This window comes from Scomber scombrus, chromosome 16 (genome assembly GCF_963691925.1).
Source record: "Scomber scombrus chromosome 16, fScoSco1.1, whole genome shotgun sequence".
Lineage (NCBI taxonomy): Eukaryota > Metazoa > Chordata > Actinopteri > Scombriformes > Scombridae > Scomber > Scomber scombrus.
The window spans coordinates 3134105-3152977 of record NC_084985.1 but is presented as its reverse complement, the minus strand read 5'-3'; the positions used below and the strand labels follow the sequence as shown (position 1 = coordinate 3152977).

Sequence of the window (18873 nt, the reverse complement as noted above, 5' to 3'; positions counted from 1 at the left end):
GACCTTCATTAGAGCAAATAAATAAATAAAATAAATAAATATGTCAAATTCCCTACACAAGGAGGACAAAATACTAACATTTAAAACACTCTGAAGAAGTCTCTGTGCTAAAAGCTTATTTCTATTGTGGTGTGAGCCAAATGAAGAAGTTAAACATTAATATTTTATCTTTCTTGGCTACGAAATTTAAGATATGCTGCATTTTCATATTTTTTGGAACACCAGATCATTAGTTTAGCGGTCCATGGAGAATCCCATTGTTGAAGCGTGCCTGCTTTCTCCAATTAAGTCAAAAAATATGTTGAATAATAATAATAATAGAAAAACACTTTGCAGCAGCAGCATTTTTAACATATAGCCTCTCACGTCTGCAAAATTGCATCACTGACCAACTTTTTGACTACCAGCTGAGAGACACGTTTCCTTAAAAGTGCAAAAAATACACGAGAAATTACATTTTTAGCATCAGTGTTTTCTTACCTTGTGCCACGGTTCAACTTGAGGTATCTTCTCTAAAATTCGTCGCCTCTGACCTTTTTAAAAACTGCCTGCCCTCCATCTCTCTCCATCCACCTCCATCCATTAGCCCCTCGCCCCTCTGACGCAAGCAAACATTTGCGTCGACCCTCCTAACCTTCATTCTTTCAGCTGAGAAACCTCGACCCACTCCAGCGCAGAGGCTCCGAGTGTCGTAATTATCACAGCTTGATTGGGGAGGCAATCCATACAGAGGAGGCAGCCAATTCATTAAGATGTTTGTGAGGAGACAAAGAGAGACAGACAAGAGCAGCTTGTGGTTTCTTTTGTCATCGTGGTCGCCATGAAGGTTGTCTCGCTGGGTAAACGCAGACACACCTGAAAGAATGTCGCTCAGGCAGTCTGGTGGTTTTTTTTTAGGAATCTTCTCATTGATGAACCAGTCAGTGACTCCAAAAAACCAATTACACCACAAACAATGTGTCCTCCTCTGGGTGGTGATTACATTATCTACTTTCAGGCTATTTTAATACTCGATGATGCTAGTATTTGTGTTTTGACGGAAGTACTAAAGCTTTAAAAACACACAAAGTGACTTAAAATTTGAACACATTCAAGGATATAAAGGTTTATGTGTAGTTAAATGCAATGCTGTGTGCTATAAGGGTTGTGCTGAAAGACAGGAGTGACAAATAACGATTAAACATAGAAATATAAAGGATAGAAATTCAAGATATAATAAATATACTGTATGTATATAAAGTAATATGTACATACTGGAATGTGCAGGAGAGTTTGTGGGATTTGCTGAAGACGCTGGGCCTGATGCACAAAGCAAAGGTACGAACAGATTTGTGCTTTGCAGCATTCGTCAGTTCATATTTTCTCTGAGGTATGAATGAAATGTACGTATGTAAGTAGCCCAGAGCTGTCGTACGAGTCATGAACAGACAGTCTCTGACTATTTAAATCATAATGTCTTATTCTGAATGGAATTGGAGTTTAAATATGATATAGAAAATTAACAAAAATTGAATATATAACTAAAGCAACCTAATGCTAAATTGATATTGTGTTCCTGATGTGCTGATGTCAGTGGTTCAGGGTGTTTCTGCAGCTCTTTGTCCAGCATCATGTTGTGTTGCAGCTGACAGTAACATCAGCTGCTGCAATAATCTCTCCTCTAATATATCTGTGACTGTCACATGAGGCCTCGTATATTAGTCATGGAGTTTTTCTGCTTTAGATTAGGTCTCATTTTTTTCTTTTTCTTTGTAATTTGTTCTTTGTTTTTGTTCCTTTTCTTTATGTTGTCACTTGTTCTGTCTTATTATCATCTTGTGAATCAACTGTGAAGCACTTTGACCTACAATAACCTGTACCTGCAGGTGTGTGTGCGTGTGTGTGTATTTGATGGGCTGCAGGTGTTTGATGGGCTGCAGGTGCGTGTGTTTGTGTGTGTTTGATGGGCTACAGGTGTGTGTGTGTGTGTGTGTGTGTGTGTGTGTGTGTGTGTGTGTGTGTGTGTGTGTGTGTGTGTGTGTGTGTGTGTGTGTGTGTGTGTGAGAGAGAGAGAGAGAGAGAGAGAGAGAGAGAGTTTGATGGGCTGCAGGTGTGTGTGTGTGTGTGTGTGTGTGTGCACATTTTTTCTATCCTGGTGGGGACCACAACCAGTCAGGGGTCCCCACAGCGTTGTAAATACGGGTATGTGTGTTTGTGATGGGCTGCAAGTGCGTGTGTGTGTGTGTGTGTGTGTGTGTGCGTGTGTGTGTATGTTTGTGATGAGCTGCAGGTCGTGTGTGTATGTTTGTGTGTTTGATGGGCTGCAGGTGCGTGTGTGTGTGTGTGTGTGTGTGTGTGTGTGTGTGTGTGTGTGTGTGTGTATGTTTGATGGGCTGAAAGTGCGTGTGTGTGTGTGTGTGTGTGTGTGCGTGTGTGTGTATGTTTGTGATGAGCTGCAGGTCGTGTGTGTATGTTTGTGTGTTTGATGGGCTGCAGGTGCGTGTGTGTGTGTGTGTGTGTGTGTGTGTGTGTGTGTGTGTGTGAGAGAGAGAGAGAGAGAGAGAGAGAGAGAGAGAGAGAGTTTGATGGGCTGCAGGTGTGTGTGTGTGTGTGTGTGTGTGTGCACATTTTTTCTATCCTGGTGGGGACCACAACCAGTCAGGGGTCCCCACAGCGTTGTAAATACGGGTATGTGTGTTTGTGATGGGCTGCAAGTGCGTGTGTGTGTGTGTGTGTGTGTGTGTGTGTGCGTGTGTGTGTATGTTTGTGATGAGCTGCAGGTCGTGTGTGTATGTTTGTGTGTTTGATGGGCTGCAGGTGCGTGTGTGTGTGTGTGTGTGTGTGTGTGTGTGTGTGTGTGTGTGTGTGTGTGTATGTTTGATGGGCTGAAAGTGCGTGTGTGTGTGTGTGTGTGTGTGTGTGTGTGCGTGTGTGTGTATGTTTGTGATGAGCTGCAGGTCGTGTGTGTATGTTTGTGTGTTTGATGGGCTGCAGGTGCGTGTGTGTGTGTGTGTGTGTGTGTGTGTGTGTGTGTGTGTGTGTGTGTTTGATGGGCTGCAGGTGCGTGTGTATGTGCGTGTGTGTGTGTGTTTGATGGGCTGCAGGTCGTGCGTGTGTGTGTGTGTGTGTGTGTGTGTGTGTGTGTGTGTGTGTGTGTTTGATGGGCTGCAAGTGCGTGTGTGTGTGTGTGTGTGTTTGTGATGGGCTGCAGGTGCGTGTGTATGTGTGTGTGTGTGTGTGTGTGTGTGTGGGTGATGGGCTGCAGGTGTTTGATGGGCTACAAATGTGTGTGTGTGTTTGATGGGCTGCAGGTGCGTGTGTATGTGTGTGTGTGTGTGTGTGTGTGTGTGGGTGATGGGCTGCAGGTGTTTGATGGGCTACAAATGTGTGTGTGTGTTTGATGGGCTGCAGGTGCATGTGTATGTGTGTGTGCGTGTGTGTGTGTGTGTGTGTTTGTGTGTGTTTGTGATGGGCTGCAGGTCGTGCGTGTGTGTGTATGTATGTGTGTGATGGGTTGCAGGTGTTTGATGGGCTACAAATGTGTGTGTGTGTGTGTGTGTGTGTGTGTGTGTGTGTGTGTGTGTGTGTGTGTGTGTGTGTTTGTATGTGTGTGTGTGTGTGTGTGTGTGATGGGCTGCAGGTGTGTGTGTATGTGTGTGTGTGAGGTTGATTGGCTGCAGGTGCTTGATGGGCTACAGCTGTGTGTGTGAGTGTGTGCGTGTTTTTCTATCCTGGTGGGGACCACAACCTGACATATTAGTCATCTTACTCCGACTCCTGGTCCCCACGAGCATTGGAATCAATAGCAAAAAGCCTCGGTATATGCCTGGTGCAGTTTTTTGAGGAAAAAAAAAAGGTACCCACAGAGGTGGTTTTCCTGACTTTGAGGTCACACACGGTACTGCAATGTGTGAATAAGCATTACGGGTCCCCACGAGGGGGGAAAATTCAGGTTTAAAATTTTATCTGAGAATTTTTGACATTTCAAGTAATTTTTTTGTTTAAAAAAAATTATGATGAATTTAGCAGTTAAAATGATGTCTCTAGACCCTTTAGAAAGGGTGGTACCCAAGGGTCTCCACCCAGTCAGGGGTCCCCACGGGGTAGTTAAAACAGGTATGTGTGTATGGTGGGCTGCAGATGCGTGTGTGTGATGGGCTACAGGTGTAGCGTGTGTGTGATGGGCTACAGATGGAGCGTGTGTGTGTGTGTGTGTGTGTGTGTGTGTGTGTGTGTGTGTGTGTGTGTGTGTGTGTGTGTGTGTGTGTGTGTGTATGTGTGTGTGTGTCTGTGTCTATGTGTCTGTGTGTGTGAGTGTGTGTGTGCGTGTGTGTGTGTATGTGTGTGTGTGTGTGTGTCTGTGTCTGTGTCTGTGTGCGTGTGTGTGTGTGTCTCTGTGTGTGTGTGTGTGGTGTGTTGTGTGTGTGTGTGTGTGTGTTTGATGGGCTGTGTATAGTAGTTTAGTTTGATTCTGTTCTTGCTACAGTAAAAGTTAGGTTAGGATCTATGTGTTTCTTATGTGTCTATTTTAACATTTGAAATCAGCGACTCATAATTCAACATCAGACGCTTGGCAGATAACTCTTCAAACTCACAGATATGTTCTTTTCCTCGGCCATATTTCAGCTTCTCACTGATTCCTGAAGCAACACAACGACACATGAAGGCCACCACTTATGTTTTATTATTCTCTTTTTCCTTTTTCTGGACTTTATGCCCGTTGACAGAAGAAACAGACACATTTGAGGATCATAAAATAACATTAACTTTGAGTGCAACTAAGAATTATTTTAATTACAAACCAGTTTATCGGTTTTTTTTATAAATACATTAATCATTTAGCAGAGAAGTGACTATAAATTCTCAGAGCTCAAAGTGACATTTTTTTAAATAGAAAAACCAAAATGAGAATTTACAATAATATAAAATGGAAAACAAAACAAACCAAGAAATCCTTCAATTTTTTCTTTAAGTTTAAAGCTGCTTATTTAAATTTTTCTAAAGTTACTGACAGTGTGGAAGTAGATTAAATACTCTTCTCTAACAGTAATGTGGTCTAAAAGGATCAACTTCAGGATCAGCTTGTCTCTCTACTACTCCTCCTCCATCCTCCCCAAAGTCCCCGAAGGGCTCCAGAGAGGAATTATACCCAGGTGCACTCTGGGAGTCGTAATCTAGGAATAAGGCGGGGTTTTGCTGCTGGCGCCTGAGCGGGGCGGTCAGCAGGGAGAGCTGAAGCTGGTCGATGGTGCTGGTGCTGGTGGGGAAGAAAGGCTGCGATTGGTCGTCAGGGGAGCGGGCTGGATGCGGGGAGGCGGTTGCCGCGGCGACCCCTCTCAGGGGAGAGGATGGGGAGTGAACCTGAGAGTCGTCGGTGGAGAGGGAGCGCCTCAACTTGGCCCGAGCGTTTTGAAACCACACCTGAGATGGAAAGTGTGCGAGAGACAAGAGACGCTTACAAAATGCCTGTGAATGAAGATTTAAGTTAAAGGACAAAATGTTTCCAGTGTGTCTTTAAACATCAGTCAGGTTTTTCCTCTCTGTAATCATTCCTTTTCTTTCTTCCTCTTCTTCCTTTCTTTGTCTTTCTTTCTTTCCTCATCTTTCTTTCTTTCCTCGTCTTTTCTAGTTCTTTCCTCATCTTTCTTTCTTTCCTTCTTTCCTTCCTCATCTTTCTTTCTTTCCTCATCTCTCTTTATTTCCTTCTTTCCTTACTCGTCTTTCTTTCCTTCTTTTCTTCCTCATTTTTCTTTCTTTCCTTCTTTCCTTCCTCTTGTTTCTTCTTGTTCTCTCTTTCTGTGCTCATCTTTCGTTCTTTCTTTACTCCTCTTCTTGTTCTTTCTTCATCTTTCTTTATTTCTTTCTTCCTCCTTTTTCTTTCTTTTTTTCTTTTCTTTCATTCAGATGACTGAAGCTTCATATTAGCTTCAGATCAACTTTTAAACACATTTTTTTACACAGAAGGAGGACTGTGGATTTAGTCCATCATCATTTCCGTTGTAAGTCTATTATGAAGGAATGGATGAATGATTACAGAGAGAAAAACAGGCTTCATTGTTAATTTTAGACTCTGGACTTCTGCTTTAACACAGTTATCTGATCATAATGATGCCAGGCTGTAAAAAGCCATAAAAGTAGGAAACTTGGATGGCAGCATAACTTTACGAGCAACGCCTGAATGCACTGTGCAGAGCGGACAAACCAGAAAAACAGGAAGTCAAAACACCATCAAACACTCCGATAATCTGAGTTTCAGAGACGTACACTGAGTCTATTTGTGGTGAAGTTGCATTTCATAGTTTGAATTCCTTTGTTGGGGAGGAAGGTGGAATGATTACAGCAGAAAAACATGTTCAAAAACGTGCTCCTGGCTGTTGTTTTAAGACTTAAACTCTTCTTTAACTTATATATAATAATGATTCAGGTATATTTCTTCATAAAAAATCCATAAAATGTAAAAAATACTTGGTTGCAGTTGTTTTTATGTAAGTTATGAGTTGTGTAAAGGACTATCACTATCAGCAGGTATATACGAATTAGTTAAATATTAATTAAATTCTCAAGTATCGATATCAGAACTCAAACTCCTGTTTTATTTGGGACATGTTATAAAAAGGTTGACTTAAAAATCCGAAATAAGCTTTTAATTCCTTCAGCTTCTGTGAACTAGACTCAAGCTTGGCTCATGTTTTATTTGTATGAATGGCACATCGTGATTTCAGGACTTTGACTTGGTTTTATATATTTATTACCTGCAGGACTCTCTTGGGCAGCCCCGTCTTGTGTGTGAGGCAGGTCCAGTCTTTTCCGTCGGGGTTGTGCTTCTGGCTGAAATACGACTCCAGCGCTCTGAGCTGCTCGCTGCCGAAACACGTCCTGATTCGTTTGGTCCGCCTGCAGGTCCGCCCACCTGTCGCCCTGTCGTCCAATCGGGGCTCAGGACTGCTGACGGACTCGTCCCCGTCACCTGAGCTCAGGTGTTGACCTGTTGTACACAACAGGTTGTTAGTTAGCTGAAGGTCTGAGTTGTTATGGTTACGAGCTACTTTAATTTTGTGACTTCGCATAAACGAAGAGTCATATTTCATAAACATTAAATCTCAAACTACTTTAACATTTTTATTTTTAGCTTTTCATTTCATAATTTTTTGACTTTTTAAATCATAATTTCGTCTTTTTTTTATCTCAAAATTTTCTTTTTATCATATAAATTTGACTATTTAAATCTCAAAAATTTAAATTTTTATCTCATCATTTTTACTTAATCTATTTTATTTTAAACTTAAAGCAAGATTTTTGATTTGAGAAATTTGATTTATAATCCCATAATTTAGTCTTTTTTTTATCCCATAATTTAAAAATCTCCAAATTATTGACTACTCAACCTAAAGCTATAAGAGATGTAGGCTCTGAACATTTTTAAACGACAGTAAAAACATATTTATATAATCTGTCTTTTAATTAGTGTAATTTTAACTCATTTTCACTAGATGTTATTACTTCATTAGTTTTGTATTGAATTTTTTTGTTTTTTTAGTTTTTGCATTTTAGGGTCCTTTTATTTGTTTTTTAATTTTATTGTTGTATCCACTTGTTTTTTTTGTTTTTTCTATATCACTATTTTTTGAGCTGCTGTAGCAATGAATTTTACCCACTGTGGAATCAATACATTTATCTTATCTTATTTCAGCTGTGATTGTAATACCTTTAACTTGTTCTGCACTTTTAATTCGCAGTGAAACTCAAAGTGCTTCATGCTACAGTGTTAAAAAACATAAAATATGAAGAAAATAAGATTATAAATTGGAGGAGAACGCTGCTGGTGGATCTGAGGGTGTGTTTGGAGGTTTGTGGTGTTTTGTTATCAGCATTTCTTTCAACAGAGAAGGAAATGTTCTCACCTTCTTTCAGGTTTGGGTCAGACGGAGGATTGTGAGGCAGCGAGACGCTCCCATCGCTGTGATAATGTTCCTGACAGTAAAGGTTCTGACCCTGCAAGCAGTACAGGCTGCCCGGCACTAATGTGACATCACACTCCTGCAAAACATCAGCATCATTAATAGTGAGATAAATGAATGGATGGTTGAGTGAGTGAGTGAGTGAGTGAGTGAGTGAGTGAGTGAGTGAGTGAATGAATGAATGAGTGAATGAATTAATGAATGAATGAATGAATGAGCGAACTGTACAGTGAGCTGACCTCGCAGGAGAAGCAGTGCAGATGAAACGTCAGCTCACCAGACCTCATGACCAGAGCAGAAGCCGGGATTGGCTGAAAGCAGCGAGCGCACTGACCTCCGCCAAACATCCTGAACACAACAATAAAAGAGTGGTTGGTAGATAGATAGATAGATAGATAGATAGATAGATAGATAGATAGATAGATAGATAGATAGATAGATAGATAGATAGATAGATAGATAGATAGATAGATAGATAGATAGATAGATAGATAGATAGATAGATAGATAGATACTAAACTAAACTATATATGGAAGCCCATTTAACTCATAATTTTGACCTATATAAAGGTTTTGTCTTTTGGAAGGGAGGAAGGAAGGAAGGAAGGAAGGAATGAAGGAAGGAAGGAAGGAAGGAAGGAAGGAAGGAAGGAAGGAAGGAAGGAAAGGAGGAAGGGAGGAAAGAAAGAAGGAAGGAAGGAGAGAAGGAAGGAAAGGAGTAAGGAGGGATGAGGAAAAGAGGAAGGAAGGAAGGAAGGAAGGAAGGAAAGGAGTAAGGAGGGATGGAGGAAAAGAGGAAGGGAGGAAGGAGAGAAGGAAGGAAGGAAGAAAGGAGAGAAGGAAGGAAGGAAAGGAGTAAGGAGGGATGAGGAAAAGAGGAAGGAAGGAAAGAAGGAAGGAAGGAAGGAAGGAAGGAAGGAAGGAAAGGAGTAAAGAGGGAGGGAGGAAAAGAGGAAGGAAGTAAGGAGAGAAGGAAGGGTGGAAGGAAGGAAGGAAGGAAGGAAGGAAGGAAGGAAAGGAGTAAAGAGGGAGGGAGGAAAAGAGGAAGGAAGTAAGGAAAGAATGAAGGGTGGAAGGAAAGGAGGAAGGAAGGAAGGAAGGAAGGAAGGAAGGAAGGAAGGAAGGAAGGAAGGAAGGAAGGAAGGAGGAGGGAGCAAAGAAAGAGGGAAGGAAGGGGAGAACGAAGGAAAAATTAAAGAAAGAAGGGGGAAAGAAGGAACAGTCAAAAGAGACGGGGTCATGACCCTGGAGGACGACAGGAGGGTTAACCGTTATGGTGATTACTCTACCTGCAGTAGTCCTGCTGGCAGTAGATGTTTCCGTCCCTGCAGTAGAGCGATGGATGCGTCTGCAGCTCACACTGACACCGGCTGCAGCGGAGACACTCGCTGTGCCAGACGCTGCCAGCAGCCAATAGGAAGAAGCGGTCGCACACCTGCTCGCTACAGCCGGCGCACGTCATTGGCTCCTGCAGAGAAATGGCTGCCGGAGTCTGGAGTCAGAGAGAGATGCAAATTCATTGATTAAAAAAAAATTAGAAAAAAATCTTCATCTTCTATGTTTCATCGTTACAGTGTTTTTAGTAGCAAAGTCTTTGTGTTACTATGGTTACACCACAGCTCAACAGGGAAACACTAAGAGGGAATCTGATGCTAAAAAGACTGTAAATGTGTCAGATATCATTGATATAATAACTCAGACTGATGAAGCTCAATAGAAGCTGATCATCTACTTTTAAATGACTGTTTGGAAACACTGTAGATTTAGTCTCCATCACTTTACATTGAAAACACATTCGAAGGTTTTAATAGTCAGTATGAACAGGAGGAATGATTACAGAGAGGAACACATCTTTACTATAGTCTGGTGTTGACTGACTGTTCCTTCTTTCCTCCCTTCCTCCTTTCCTTTCTCCCTCCTTCCTCCCTCCCTCCCTCCCTCCTTCTCTCTTTCCTCCCTTCCTCTTTTCCTTTCTCCCTCCCTCCCTCCTTCTCTCTTTCCTCCCTTCCTCCTTTCCTTTCTCCTTCCTTCCTTTCTTCCTTCCTACCTTTTTCCCTTCATTCTTTCCTCTGTCCTTCTTTCCTGCCTTCCTCCCTTCCTCTTTTCCTTTCTCCCTCCCTCCTTCCTTTTTTCCTTCCTCCCTCCGTCCTACCTTCCTTCCTTCCTTCCTTCCTTTCCTTCCTCCCTTCATTCTTACCTTTCCTCCCTTCCTTCCTCCCTTCTATCCTCCCTCCTCCCTTCCTTCCTTCCTTCCATCTGTCCTTCCTCCCTCCCTCCTTCTCTCTTTCTTTCCTTCCCTCCTTCCTCCTTTCCTTCCTTCCTTCTCCCTTCCATCTGTCCTTCCTCCCTCCCTCCTACTCTCTTTCTTTCCTTCCCTCCTTCCTTCCTTCCTTCCTCCCTTCCTTCCTTGACTCGAGGACATAATAATGATTTTGCCTTGATGCTCACATTGTCTCCCGCAGCGCTCTCCTCCATCTCTGCTGCCTCGTCAACGAGCTCGCTGCAGCACAGAAGCTCCTCGAGGGCTCGGTCGTCTGGTGACGTCATGATTGTCCTGAGGAGGTAGAGGAGATAATTAACCTTCATTAGAGAAGCCGTCTCTATTAATAAACAAGGAGGAGGAATCACATAACAGCTGTGACCCCGTCTGTTTTGACTGTTCCTTCTTTCCTTCCTTCCTTCCTTCCTCCCTTCCTCTTTTACTTTCTCCCTCCTACCTTCCTTCCTTCCTTCTTTTGGCTGTCCTTCCTTCCTTCCTTTCCTTCCTTCCTCCCTTCCTTCCTTCTTTCCTCTGTCCTTCTTTCCTTCCTTCCTTCTTTCCTCTGTCCTTCTTTCCTTCCTTCCTCCCTTCCTCTTTTCCTTTATCCCTCCTACCTTCCTTCTCCCTTCCTTCTTTCTTCCTCCCTTCCTCCATTCCTTCCTTCCTCCCTTCCTCCCTCGTTTCCTTCGTTCTTCATTCCTTCTTTCCTTCCTCTTTTCCTTCCTTCCTTCTTTTGGCCGTCCTTCCTTCCTTCCTTTCCTTTCTCCCTTCCTTCTTTCCTTTTCTTCCTTCCTTCCTTCCTCCCTCCTTTCCTTCCTTCTTCCTCCCTTCCTTCCTCCCTTCCTTCCTTCCTTCCTTCCTTCCTCCCTCTTTTCCTTCCTTCTTCCTCCCTTCCTTGACAACAGGAGGGTTAAAAAATGAACCAAAACAAAACACAACATTATATAAGATTTGTTCTTAATTCTAAACAAGTAGAAACAATGTGAAATAATGTATTTATCAAACAATATAGAAAATTAGACACATATATATAGATTTCTAAGATATCTTTCAAAGGGCAAAAGCTACTTTTTTTTACTTTTAAAATGCTTTTTAATCTCCTGTTTTATCTCTAATTCTATTATCTAAATCTTATTACCAATTTAACACTTTTAAATCATATTAAACTTTTCTATTTTGCCACATGTTGCTTTTATATCCAGTCTGGATGCATTTTCCCTCTTCCTTGCCTTAAATATAAAGTATATATATATAAACTCCAAAATGCCAGCGTGATTAAATGTCATCAACAAGCTGGTATATAATGTTATAATCGTAAAATTATGAATTAATTAACATGACATGAACCAGACAGGTAGCGGGAAAACTGATGGATTTACAAGATAAGACATGTTTGGCTATTTATGACACTATTATGAATGAATTTGAAGCCTTTCAAAGACTTATTAGAGGAAACTGAACTTTTAAATACCTAAAAAAAAACTACATCATAGCTTCCTCCTTTTAATCCAGGAAGACGGAGGAGAAGGGAGGAGATGAATAAGATCTTACCGCTCTGGTTTAGGAGCTCCAGGTTGGTTTTCCTCCTCTTCTCTTTGTTGTTTGTCTGTTTTCTGTGCTGCTCTTTGGCTAGTTTTCCTCCAGGCAGTCGCCCACCTGAGCTCTCTCTCTCTCTCTCTCTCCGCCCCTTCTCGTGGTTTTGGGATCAGTTTCCCCCTCACACTGTCCCAGGTGACGTCCCGGCACACACCTGTTAACAAGAGAACCCAGGTGGCTCGGAGCGCAGGTAAGAAGTGATCTTATTGGCCGGCAGACGCCCCTGGGACCAATTAAAATAAAACAAAAGGGTGTTTAAAAGGACATCTGGGATCAGAGCTCGAGGATGAAAAGACAGACAGATATAACCTGCCCCTTCCATGTGACTCTTTTTTCCCCTGTTGAATAGAAAAAAACACAGCAGGCCCTGTTTCAGAAAGCCAATTCAGCTTAACTCTGAGTCAGTTACCATGGCAACATACTCCATGAAACAAGAATAAAACTTTCTTCAACTAACCCTGAGTTTCTCTTCCTTTTCTAGCTGAAGCCTGCAGACTGAAGGAGCTGTCAGACATCATGGTGTGTCCTTTTTCTTAAAGAGTCCGTATATATTATTTATATTGAAACACAAATATTCTGCAGAAATCTCCGTCAGAGGTTGATCAGACCTGCTGGGATGTTTTATCAATAGCAATATTTGAAGGGTTTTGGTAGCCAAGTGGTTACTTTTCTCTCGCTCTGAGAAAAAAGTCAAAATTGTGAATTGATGAAATGATGAGATAAGTCAGAATTACAAGATATAATCAGAGGTTTATTATCTCTTGACAATTTTTATCATGACTTTATTTTTATTGTTTTCATTTGATTGGCATAAATGGGCTTCCATATATAGTTTAGTTTCTCTCTCTCTCATTAAAGTGAAAGTTCCCAAACATAAATCCTCAAAAAAAGAAATGTGACTCTTGCACTGAAACGTTTACACTTGTATAGTGTTGTATGTATAAAGGTATTTAAGTGTTGCTTTCAAATAGACAATATTAAACACTGGCAGTGTTGGGATGGCTGAAAAATTGACTTTTTGTTTTGCTTAGAAGATTTCACTTCTACTGAAGTATATCACATGTTGAATGAAGCAACTGAACTTATACCCGACTTGTTTGAGCTATATTTTTATATTTCATATTCAGTTGCTGCCAAGTAGGCCTACGTTTTGTACCTGTTGGGGTCTGCATGTATATTAAATGCGCTCACACAGCCATACACAGAATATAAATGTTGAAGTGGAGCACTGTAGATAAAATGTTTCTTTTTCATTAATACTCACACATTGACTGTCAGTAATTCTCTGCCACGTCAGCTCATGTTCTTTTGCTGCTGCTACTGTATTGCTTCTCTTCTTAAATATATAAACTCATCTGCATGCATTCATTCATATTTCTAACTCCACTGGGGAGAAGTCGGAGGACCGAGCGTTTTGTTTCTCCTGTTGCCATGGTGACTCATGTTATCTGTGCTCCATTGATGAGGGCTTGGTATCTCATCACGCAGGAGCTTCACTCAGAGCTACTTTCACTCAGAGTTGATTGAACTAACTTATCAGCTGTTCTGAAACCCAAAACTTTGAGAGTCAGTCAACCTAGAGTTAAAGTTTTAACTCAGAGTTAGTTAAACCTGCTTCCTGAAGGTAACATCACAGAAACATAATGACATCAAATGTTTGCATCCAAAATTAGACATCCACATTATAGAAAAAAAATCTGTTTATTCACAAAATACACTTGAACCTTAAATACAAAGCACTGATTACTGACAGCAGATTCATTTAACTGCTCGACAAAGATGATTACTGTTAAAAAGGAGTTCAACCTCAGTGAACATTTGTCCTTTTTTAAAAACCTGCAAAGTCAAAATCTTCTCTCACAAACTAAAAAACATGAATCCCAACGATGTTGTAGGTTTAAAATCTGCAGCCGAACGCAAACTCAAGCTGCAGGAACATAGAAAAAAAAGTTCTTATTAAAAAAGTGGGGGTTTTTTTCACATGGTGTCGGCTCCTCGGATCCTTCTGGCCAGCTGGACGTCGCGGGGGAACAGGGTGACCCGCTTGGCGTGGATGGCACACAAGTTGGCGTCGGCAAACAACCGGACGAGGAACGCCTCCGCCGCCTGGAAGAGGAAGAAGGGACGCGGGTGAAGGTAGATGAAAGGAAACATGAGACACAGAAATGGTTTTAATGACAAAAATCAAACTATTTAAAAAAGGATGTTCAGGATTTTTGACCATTAGCGCTCAGGTTACAGTTTTCAGACGTGAATAAACTCTACAATCAGATGTATTTTTAAGGAGTTTAAGGAGCTTTTTAATGTCTGGTGTCGTACTCAGTAAATGCACTCACTCTGTTTTTACCTGTTTTATTTATTTATTTCTACCGACTTGAATGTGTCTACTTGTGTGTTTTTATGTTAATGCTGCTTACCTCCTGCAGGGCCATCAGTGCGTACACCTGCCACCTGAGATCTTCATGAGAAATACTCTGACAAACCTCACGGACCTGAAGCCAGACGAGAAATAAAAGATTTTAATCGTTCGTATCCGTTGTGTTAAAGTAAGTAAACAACTTACTTCATGATCCACAAATGACAGAACTACAGACATTTATTCAATCTGCAGGACTCTCCACACAACCATCAGATAGTTCTGGGGCAATATATTTATTGTGTGTTGTTCCTGCTCCAATAAACAATAAAGATAAATGTAGGTTTATTGTATAGACTGTATATAAGACATGGACGTAACATCCGTGACGTCACCCATTGGTTTGTGGACTGCTGCTTGGAGGCCAATAGTATCGGATCTGAGCAGCGCCATCTTGAAAATTTCAGGTGCATGCTGGGAAAAATAAAACACGGATTCTACTTATATGGGCATCAGGAGGAGCATGAGGCGCCCTCCTGAACCTGTGAACCAATCAACCTGTCAATCACGACGTAGCCACACCCTAATGCATACCCTGCTTTATCGTCACATAAAATCAGGGAGGCCAAAATGTCCCAAATGAACATCATACTGCATTGAAGAAGGCTTTAAATTAGCGATTGAGACCATAAACACATTTTGAAAACGTTTACTGGGGTTAGAAATCAAGTGAGAAGTTGGTGAATTCTCCATTGACTTGTATAGAGACGGAAGTCCTTTTGACACCAAAACGGTCGCCCCCTGGTGGCCTTTTGATAGAATACAGTTTTAAGTTACTTCCGCGTTGGCCTCATTTCAGAGGACCGGAACTCCCCGCCTGGTTTATACTAACAAAAAAAGGCCCAAATGCAAATATGGATCTCTGGATTTCTGGCTTCTTTCAGTTTGACTCACCAGGCGGGAGAAAGGTCCCTTCCTGAGCAGAAGGTCGGTGCCTTTCTGGTATTTACGGATCTCCATCAAAGCTCTGGTTCCTGGACGAAACCTCCTCTTCCTTGGAGACGCAGCAGCAGAAACCCCTGCAAATAAACACAAAAACAAAAAAATGAGATTAGTTAGGAGCTGCAAGAATTAGCTGACTGACAGAAAAATAGATAATCGATTAGAAAAGGTCGAACATTATCATGTAATCCTGCTGATGTATGTTTATATAGTCAGTGAAACATGCAGAGAGAGAATAAATGAGCCTCGTTACATCTAAACTATGAGACGCTACCAAAAGAGACAAGTTAAGTTTTTTGACGAGGTTCTTTTAAAACTTTTTAATCCTCATCATGGTGCAACCAGAACAAAAAGAGGTTTAAAACCCTGAAAAGCTGCAGAAATTATATCAATAAAACTTTAAAAACAGAGAACAAAAAGTATGCTGGAAAGTAAAAAAAAAAAAAAAAAAAAGTGATGATAAATAAATAACAGGATACCAACACATTTTCATAACTATTTCACCCCATTTCCATGACTTTGAATTTAAGTAGTTTAACAAAGGGTCTTCTCCCAGAACATTTAACAGAGATGATGTCATTTCCTGTATTCTGGAGCCTTTTAACAGCTGTTTTAACACTTTGATCTCACTAAATGATGGATGCATTTAATAATTACACCTAGAGGAAGCGTCTGGCCCCAGATCACATGTTAGAAGATATTAAAAAGCTAAATATAGAAATTGGGCCGCTTAAGTTAAAATTAGTTAAAGTGGTAAAAAAAAAAAAAGAGTAAAAAGTGAAAACACTTCCAATGAATGAAATAATAAATGAATATCAAGCAAAACTATTTTCAGCATGTGAGCTAACAGAAGTTAAATCAGAGTTACAACTTCATGTCAGACTTTAAAAACAAGCAGCAGAATTAACTTTCTGAAAATGTTAAAATGATGAATCTGTGTCACTGATTCACTGTGACGAGAACCGGAGAGCGGCGTTCATTCATGAAGACTTCAATCCATTTCCTTTTCTTATCAGCTGCCAAATATTACAACAGCAGCTCAGTGTGAATGAAATAAAGATAAATGAAGCTTCAGATGTGACATATTTCATGTGTGAAAGGGCTTTTTGTTGCTTGTCTGTCACAGTTTTACTTTAATCATGTGATTCGACTCTCACTTGAAACTCCGCTCCTCCTCGGCGACCGTGACTTTGAACCGGAGGTGCTCGGTCCCGCCTGCTGGGGCCGACGTTTCGGGGTGGCGCCCTTCCTCCGGCTGGCGGCTGAATCGTCGTGGCGCATCGTCTCCAACACACGGGTCAGGAGCAAGAGAGGGAAAAGACTTCAGCCGAGACCTGACTGAGAGACGAAGGACATTGTGTGATTATAACTCAAAATCAAACAAAAATACTTTGAAAACTTTTAATTTGACTCTCGATAATTAAAAAAGAAGAGTATTTGCAGCCCTAAACTACATAAGACAGAGCTGCAACAGTCCAAATGATTCATTGATTAATCAAGACAATAAATTGGAAGTTTAATAAATAATAAAAGTGAGTTGCAGCCTTAATTTAACACTAGTTTCAGACATTTTATGAAATATGCAATTTAGTTTAGTTAATAAGGAGGAAAAAAACCTTAATGAAAACATTTGTTAGATGCAAATAACTTCACTTTTTGCATGATTGTATTCCTGCTACACTGTTTTTATTATAAACACTGACATTAAAAGGACAGATACACAATTATAGTAATATAGTAAAGATGTGTTCCTCTCTGTAATGATTCCTCCTGTTCATACTGACTATTAAAACCTTCAAATGTTCTTTCAATGTAAAGTGATGGAGGACTAAATCCACAGTGTTTCCACACAGTCATTATAAAGTAGATGATCAGCTTCTATTGATCTTCAGCAGTCTGAGTTAGTCATATCAATAATATCTGACACATTTACAGTCTTTATAGCATCAGATTCCCTCTTAGTGTTTCCCTGTTGAGCTGTGGTGGAAGTATAGTAACAAAAAGACTTTTCTACTAAGAACACTGTAACGTTGAAACATAGAAAATGAAGATTTGACTCATTCAGACGACTGAAGCTTCATATTAGCTTCAGACAACTTTTAAATACATGTTTAAACAGAAGGAGGACTGTGGGTTTAGTCCTCCTTCACCTCCATTGTAAGTTTATTATGAAGGGATCTTCTAATGGTCATTATGAACAGGAGGAATCATTACAGGTCTGTCCTTTAATAGGTCTGTCATTAATATAACTGTATCCAGCCTGTGTTGGATTACAAGACAACAAATATTCATACAAAGCCAGGAGCACAGGGATGTATTTACATCTCTAAACAACAGAAAAGAGCAAAATAATCACAGTCAGAGAGAAACTAGAGTCACTTGTGATGGAAACCGTAATATACAGTAATTTTACTACAAGTACTACAGTATAAAACACTACTTGCATGCAAAATCTTACTAAAAGTGAAAAAGTATTAACACTAAACTCAATTTAAACCTATAAAAAGTAGCTTTAAGTTAATAAACCAAAACAAATGATGCTCTAAATCACGATAGAGTAACATATAAGAGGACGATATAGACGATATTTTAACCCACAACTGGAACATTAAAGTTACATTAATGTTATCGCTGATAAAACATCACATTAATGTAAATAATATATTTTTTAAAAAGGTTAATATAAATGTCAGTTAGCATGTTAGCTCCCTATTCGGTTTCACTTTAACAGTGTTTAAGCTGCTTTTTTATTTCTATAACACAAATCATAAGGTTGTAAAACTTCACCAACACAATAAAAGATCAGTTAACGTACCTGTAGAGCTGAATTATAAATAATATCCCTAGAAATATAAGTTTTAAATGTCCGAGTTGAGTCGAGTCGAGGCGAAACCAACAACAACACACAACTGAAATTCAAACGACGCCTCTCTGCCGCGTCAGCCAATCAAATTATAGCAAGTGGGCGTGGTTAACTGTTTGAGGGGCGCGTGATGAGTTATAGGGTATCGCCGCTCGGGCGGGAACTGAACCTCATAACGTATACAGCCATCGTTTCAGTGCGGCTACTCCACCCGCCGAGCTCATTTCATGTTAGAATGAAACGCACCTTGAGACTGAATGGAGATCTGTTTAAATAGCCAGTCAGCAGCATTTAAAGAGTGTTTAAAGAGAGAATAATGTTTGAAATTGTAGTTTTAAAGATTATGGATAGGATTGTTTTATTTGTTATTTTGGCCTTGGTCCACCCTGAAGATTAAGAACTCAGTCATATTATATATGTATAGCTATAGGTTCATTAATTTATTTGTATAAATACATTTTTCCTTATACACAAACTACTTTTGCTCGTGGCTATTTGGGATTTGGGGAAAATGGGGCTTATTCACGTTATGCCCTAGGCACCCCTAGACAGAGGCATAACAAATACTCAAAATTGCTCATGTCTAACCAATGTTTCCTTATAGTGCAAAACATAAAAACAGTCAAGCGTTTCATAATCTGCACAACAGAACAGGCTTCTGGAAAATAAATAACCCGCAGACACTGATCATTTGACCCAAAAAAAAGCTTTTATTCATAAAACTATGATGTCAAAGAAAAACTAATTTCAGTAGTGATAAACAACCAGTTATAACTCATTTGACCTCACACTTTCTTATTCCAGTACACTGATGCACAGCTACATCTGGAGTATAGAAGTGTTTTATTCAGTCTCCATA

At 40.4% G+C, this 18873-nt stretch overlaps 3 protein-coding genes across 3 annotated transcripts in view; all 3 read right to left on the bottom strand.

The window, feature by feature from the left end:
• Positions 1 to 5019: 5019 nt before the first annotated feature.
• Positions 5020 to 10484, bottom strand: LOC133996804 (LIM/homeobox protein Awh-like). The gene is made up of 6 exons (XM_062436389.1): positions 10386 to 10484; positions 9227 to 9429; positions 8177 to 8285; positions 7873 to 8016; positions 6732 to 6941; positions 5020 to 5400 (listed from the first exon to the last, which is right to left on the bottom strand). Exons 1-6 carry the CDS (start codon positions 10482 to 10484, stop codon positions 5020 to 5022), a joined length of 1146 nt encoding a protein of 381 aa, XP_062292373.1.
• Positions 10485 to 13523: 3039 nt separating this feature from the next.
• LOC133996455 (uncharacterized) lies at positions 13524 to 18054 on the bottom strand. Its single transcript, XM_062436039.1, has 5 exons — positions 17967 to 18054; positions 16309 to 16489; positions 15104 to 15228; positions 14211 to 14285; positions 13524 to 13899 (listed from the first exon to the last, which is right to left on the bottom strand). Exons 2-5 carry the CDS (start codon positions 16430 to 16432, stop codon positions 13771 to 13773), a joined length of 453 nt encoding a protein of 150 aa, XP_062292023.1. The 5' UTR covers positions 16433 to 16489; positions 17967 to 18054; the 3' UTR covers positions 13524 to 13770.
• A 662-nt stretch (positions 18055 to 18716) lies between these two features.
• psmb10 (proteasome 20S subunit beta 10) overlaps positions 18717 to 18873 on the bottom strand; it is a gene marked incomplete in the record, with an annotated part of 6012 nt that continues 5855 nt past the window's right edge. The window contains 1 exon segment of the mRNA XM_062435528.1: positions 18717 to 18873. Within this exon segment, the coding sequence (XP_062291512.1) occupies positions 18858 to 18873 (16 nt within the window).

Bases quoted from the DNA above. Each gene is read 5' to 3' on its own strand.
- LOC133996804 (XM_062436389.1), bottom strand. From the start codon at position 10,484: ATGACGTCACCAGACGACCGAGCCCTCGAGGAGCTTCTGTGCTGCAGC. The intron at 9,430-10,385 runs GTGAGCATCAAG...CTCTGACTCCAG, and splicing joins AGAGCGCTGCGGGAGACAAT to ACTCCGGCAGCCATTTCTCT. The intron at 6,942-7,872 runs ATTTCCTTCTCT...AGCTCAGGTGAC, and splicing joins ACCTGAAAGAAGGTGAGAAC to GGGGACGAGTCCGTCAGCAG.
- LOC133996455 (XM_062436039.1), bottom strand. From the start codon at position 16,432: ATGCGCCACGACGATTCAGCCGCCAGCCGGAGGAAGGGCGCCACCCCG. The intron at 15,229-16,308 runs GTGAGAGTCGAA...GTTTATTTGCAG, and splicing joins GAGGAGGAGCGGAGTTTCAA to GGGTTTCTGCTGCTGCGTCT. The intron at 13,900-14,210 runs GTAAGCAGCATT...TTCCTCTTCCAG, and splicing joins CACTGATGGCCCTGCAGGAG to GCGGCGGAGGCGTTCCTCGT.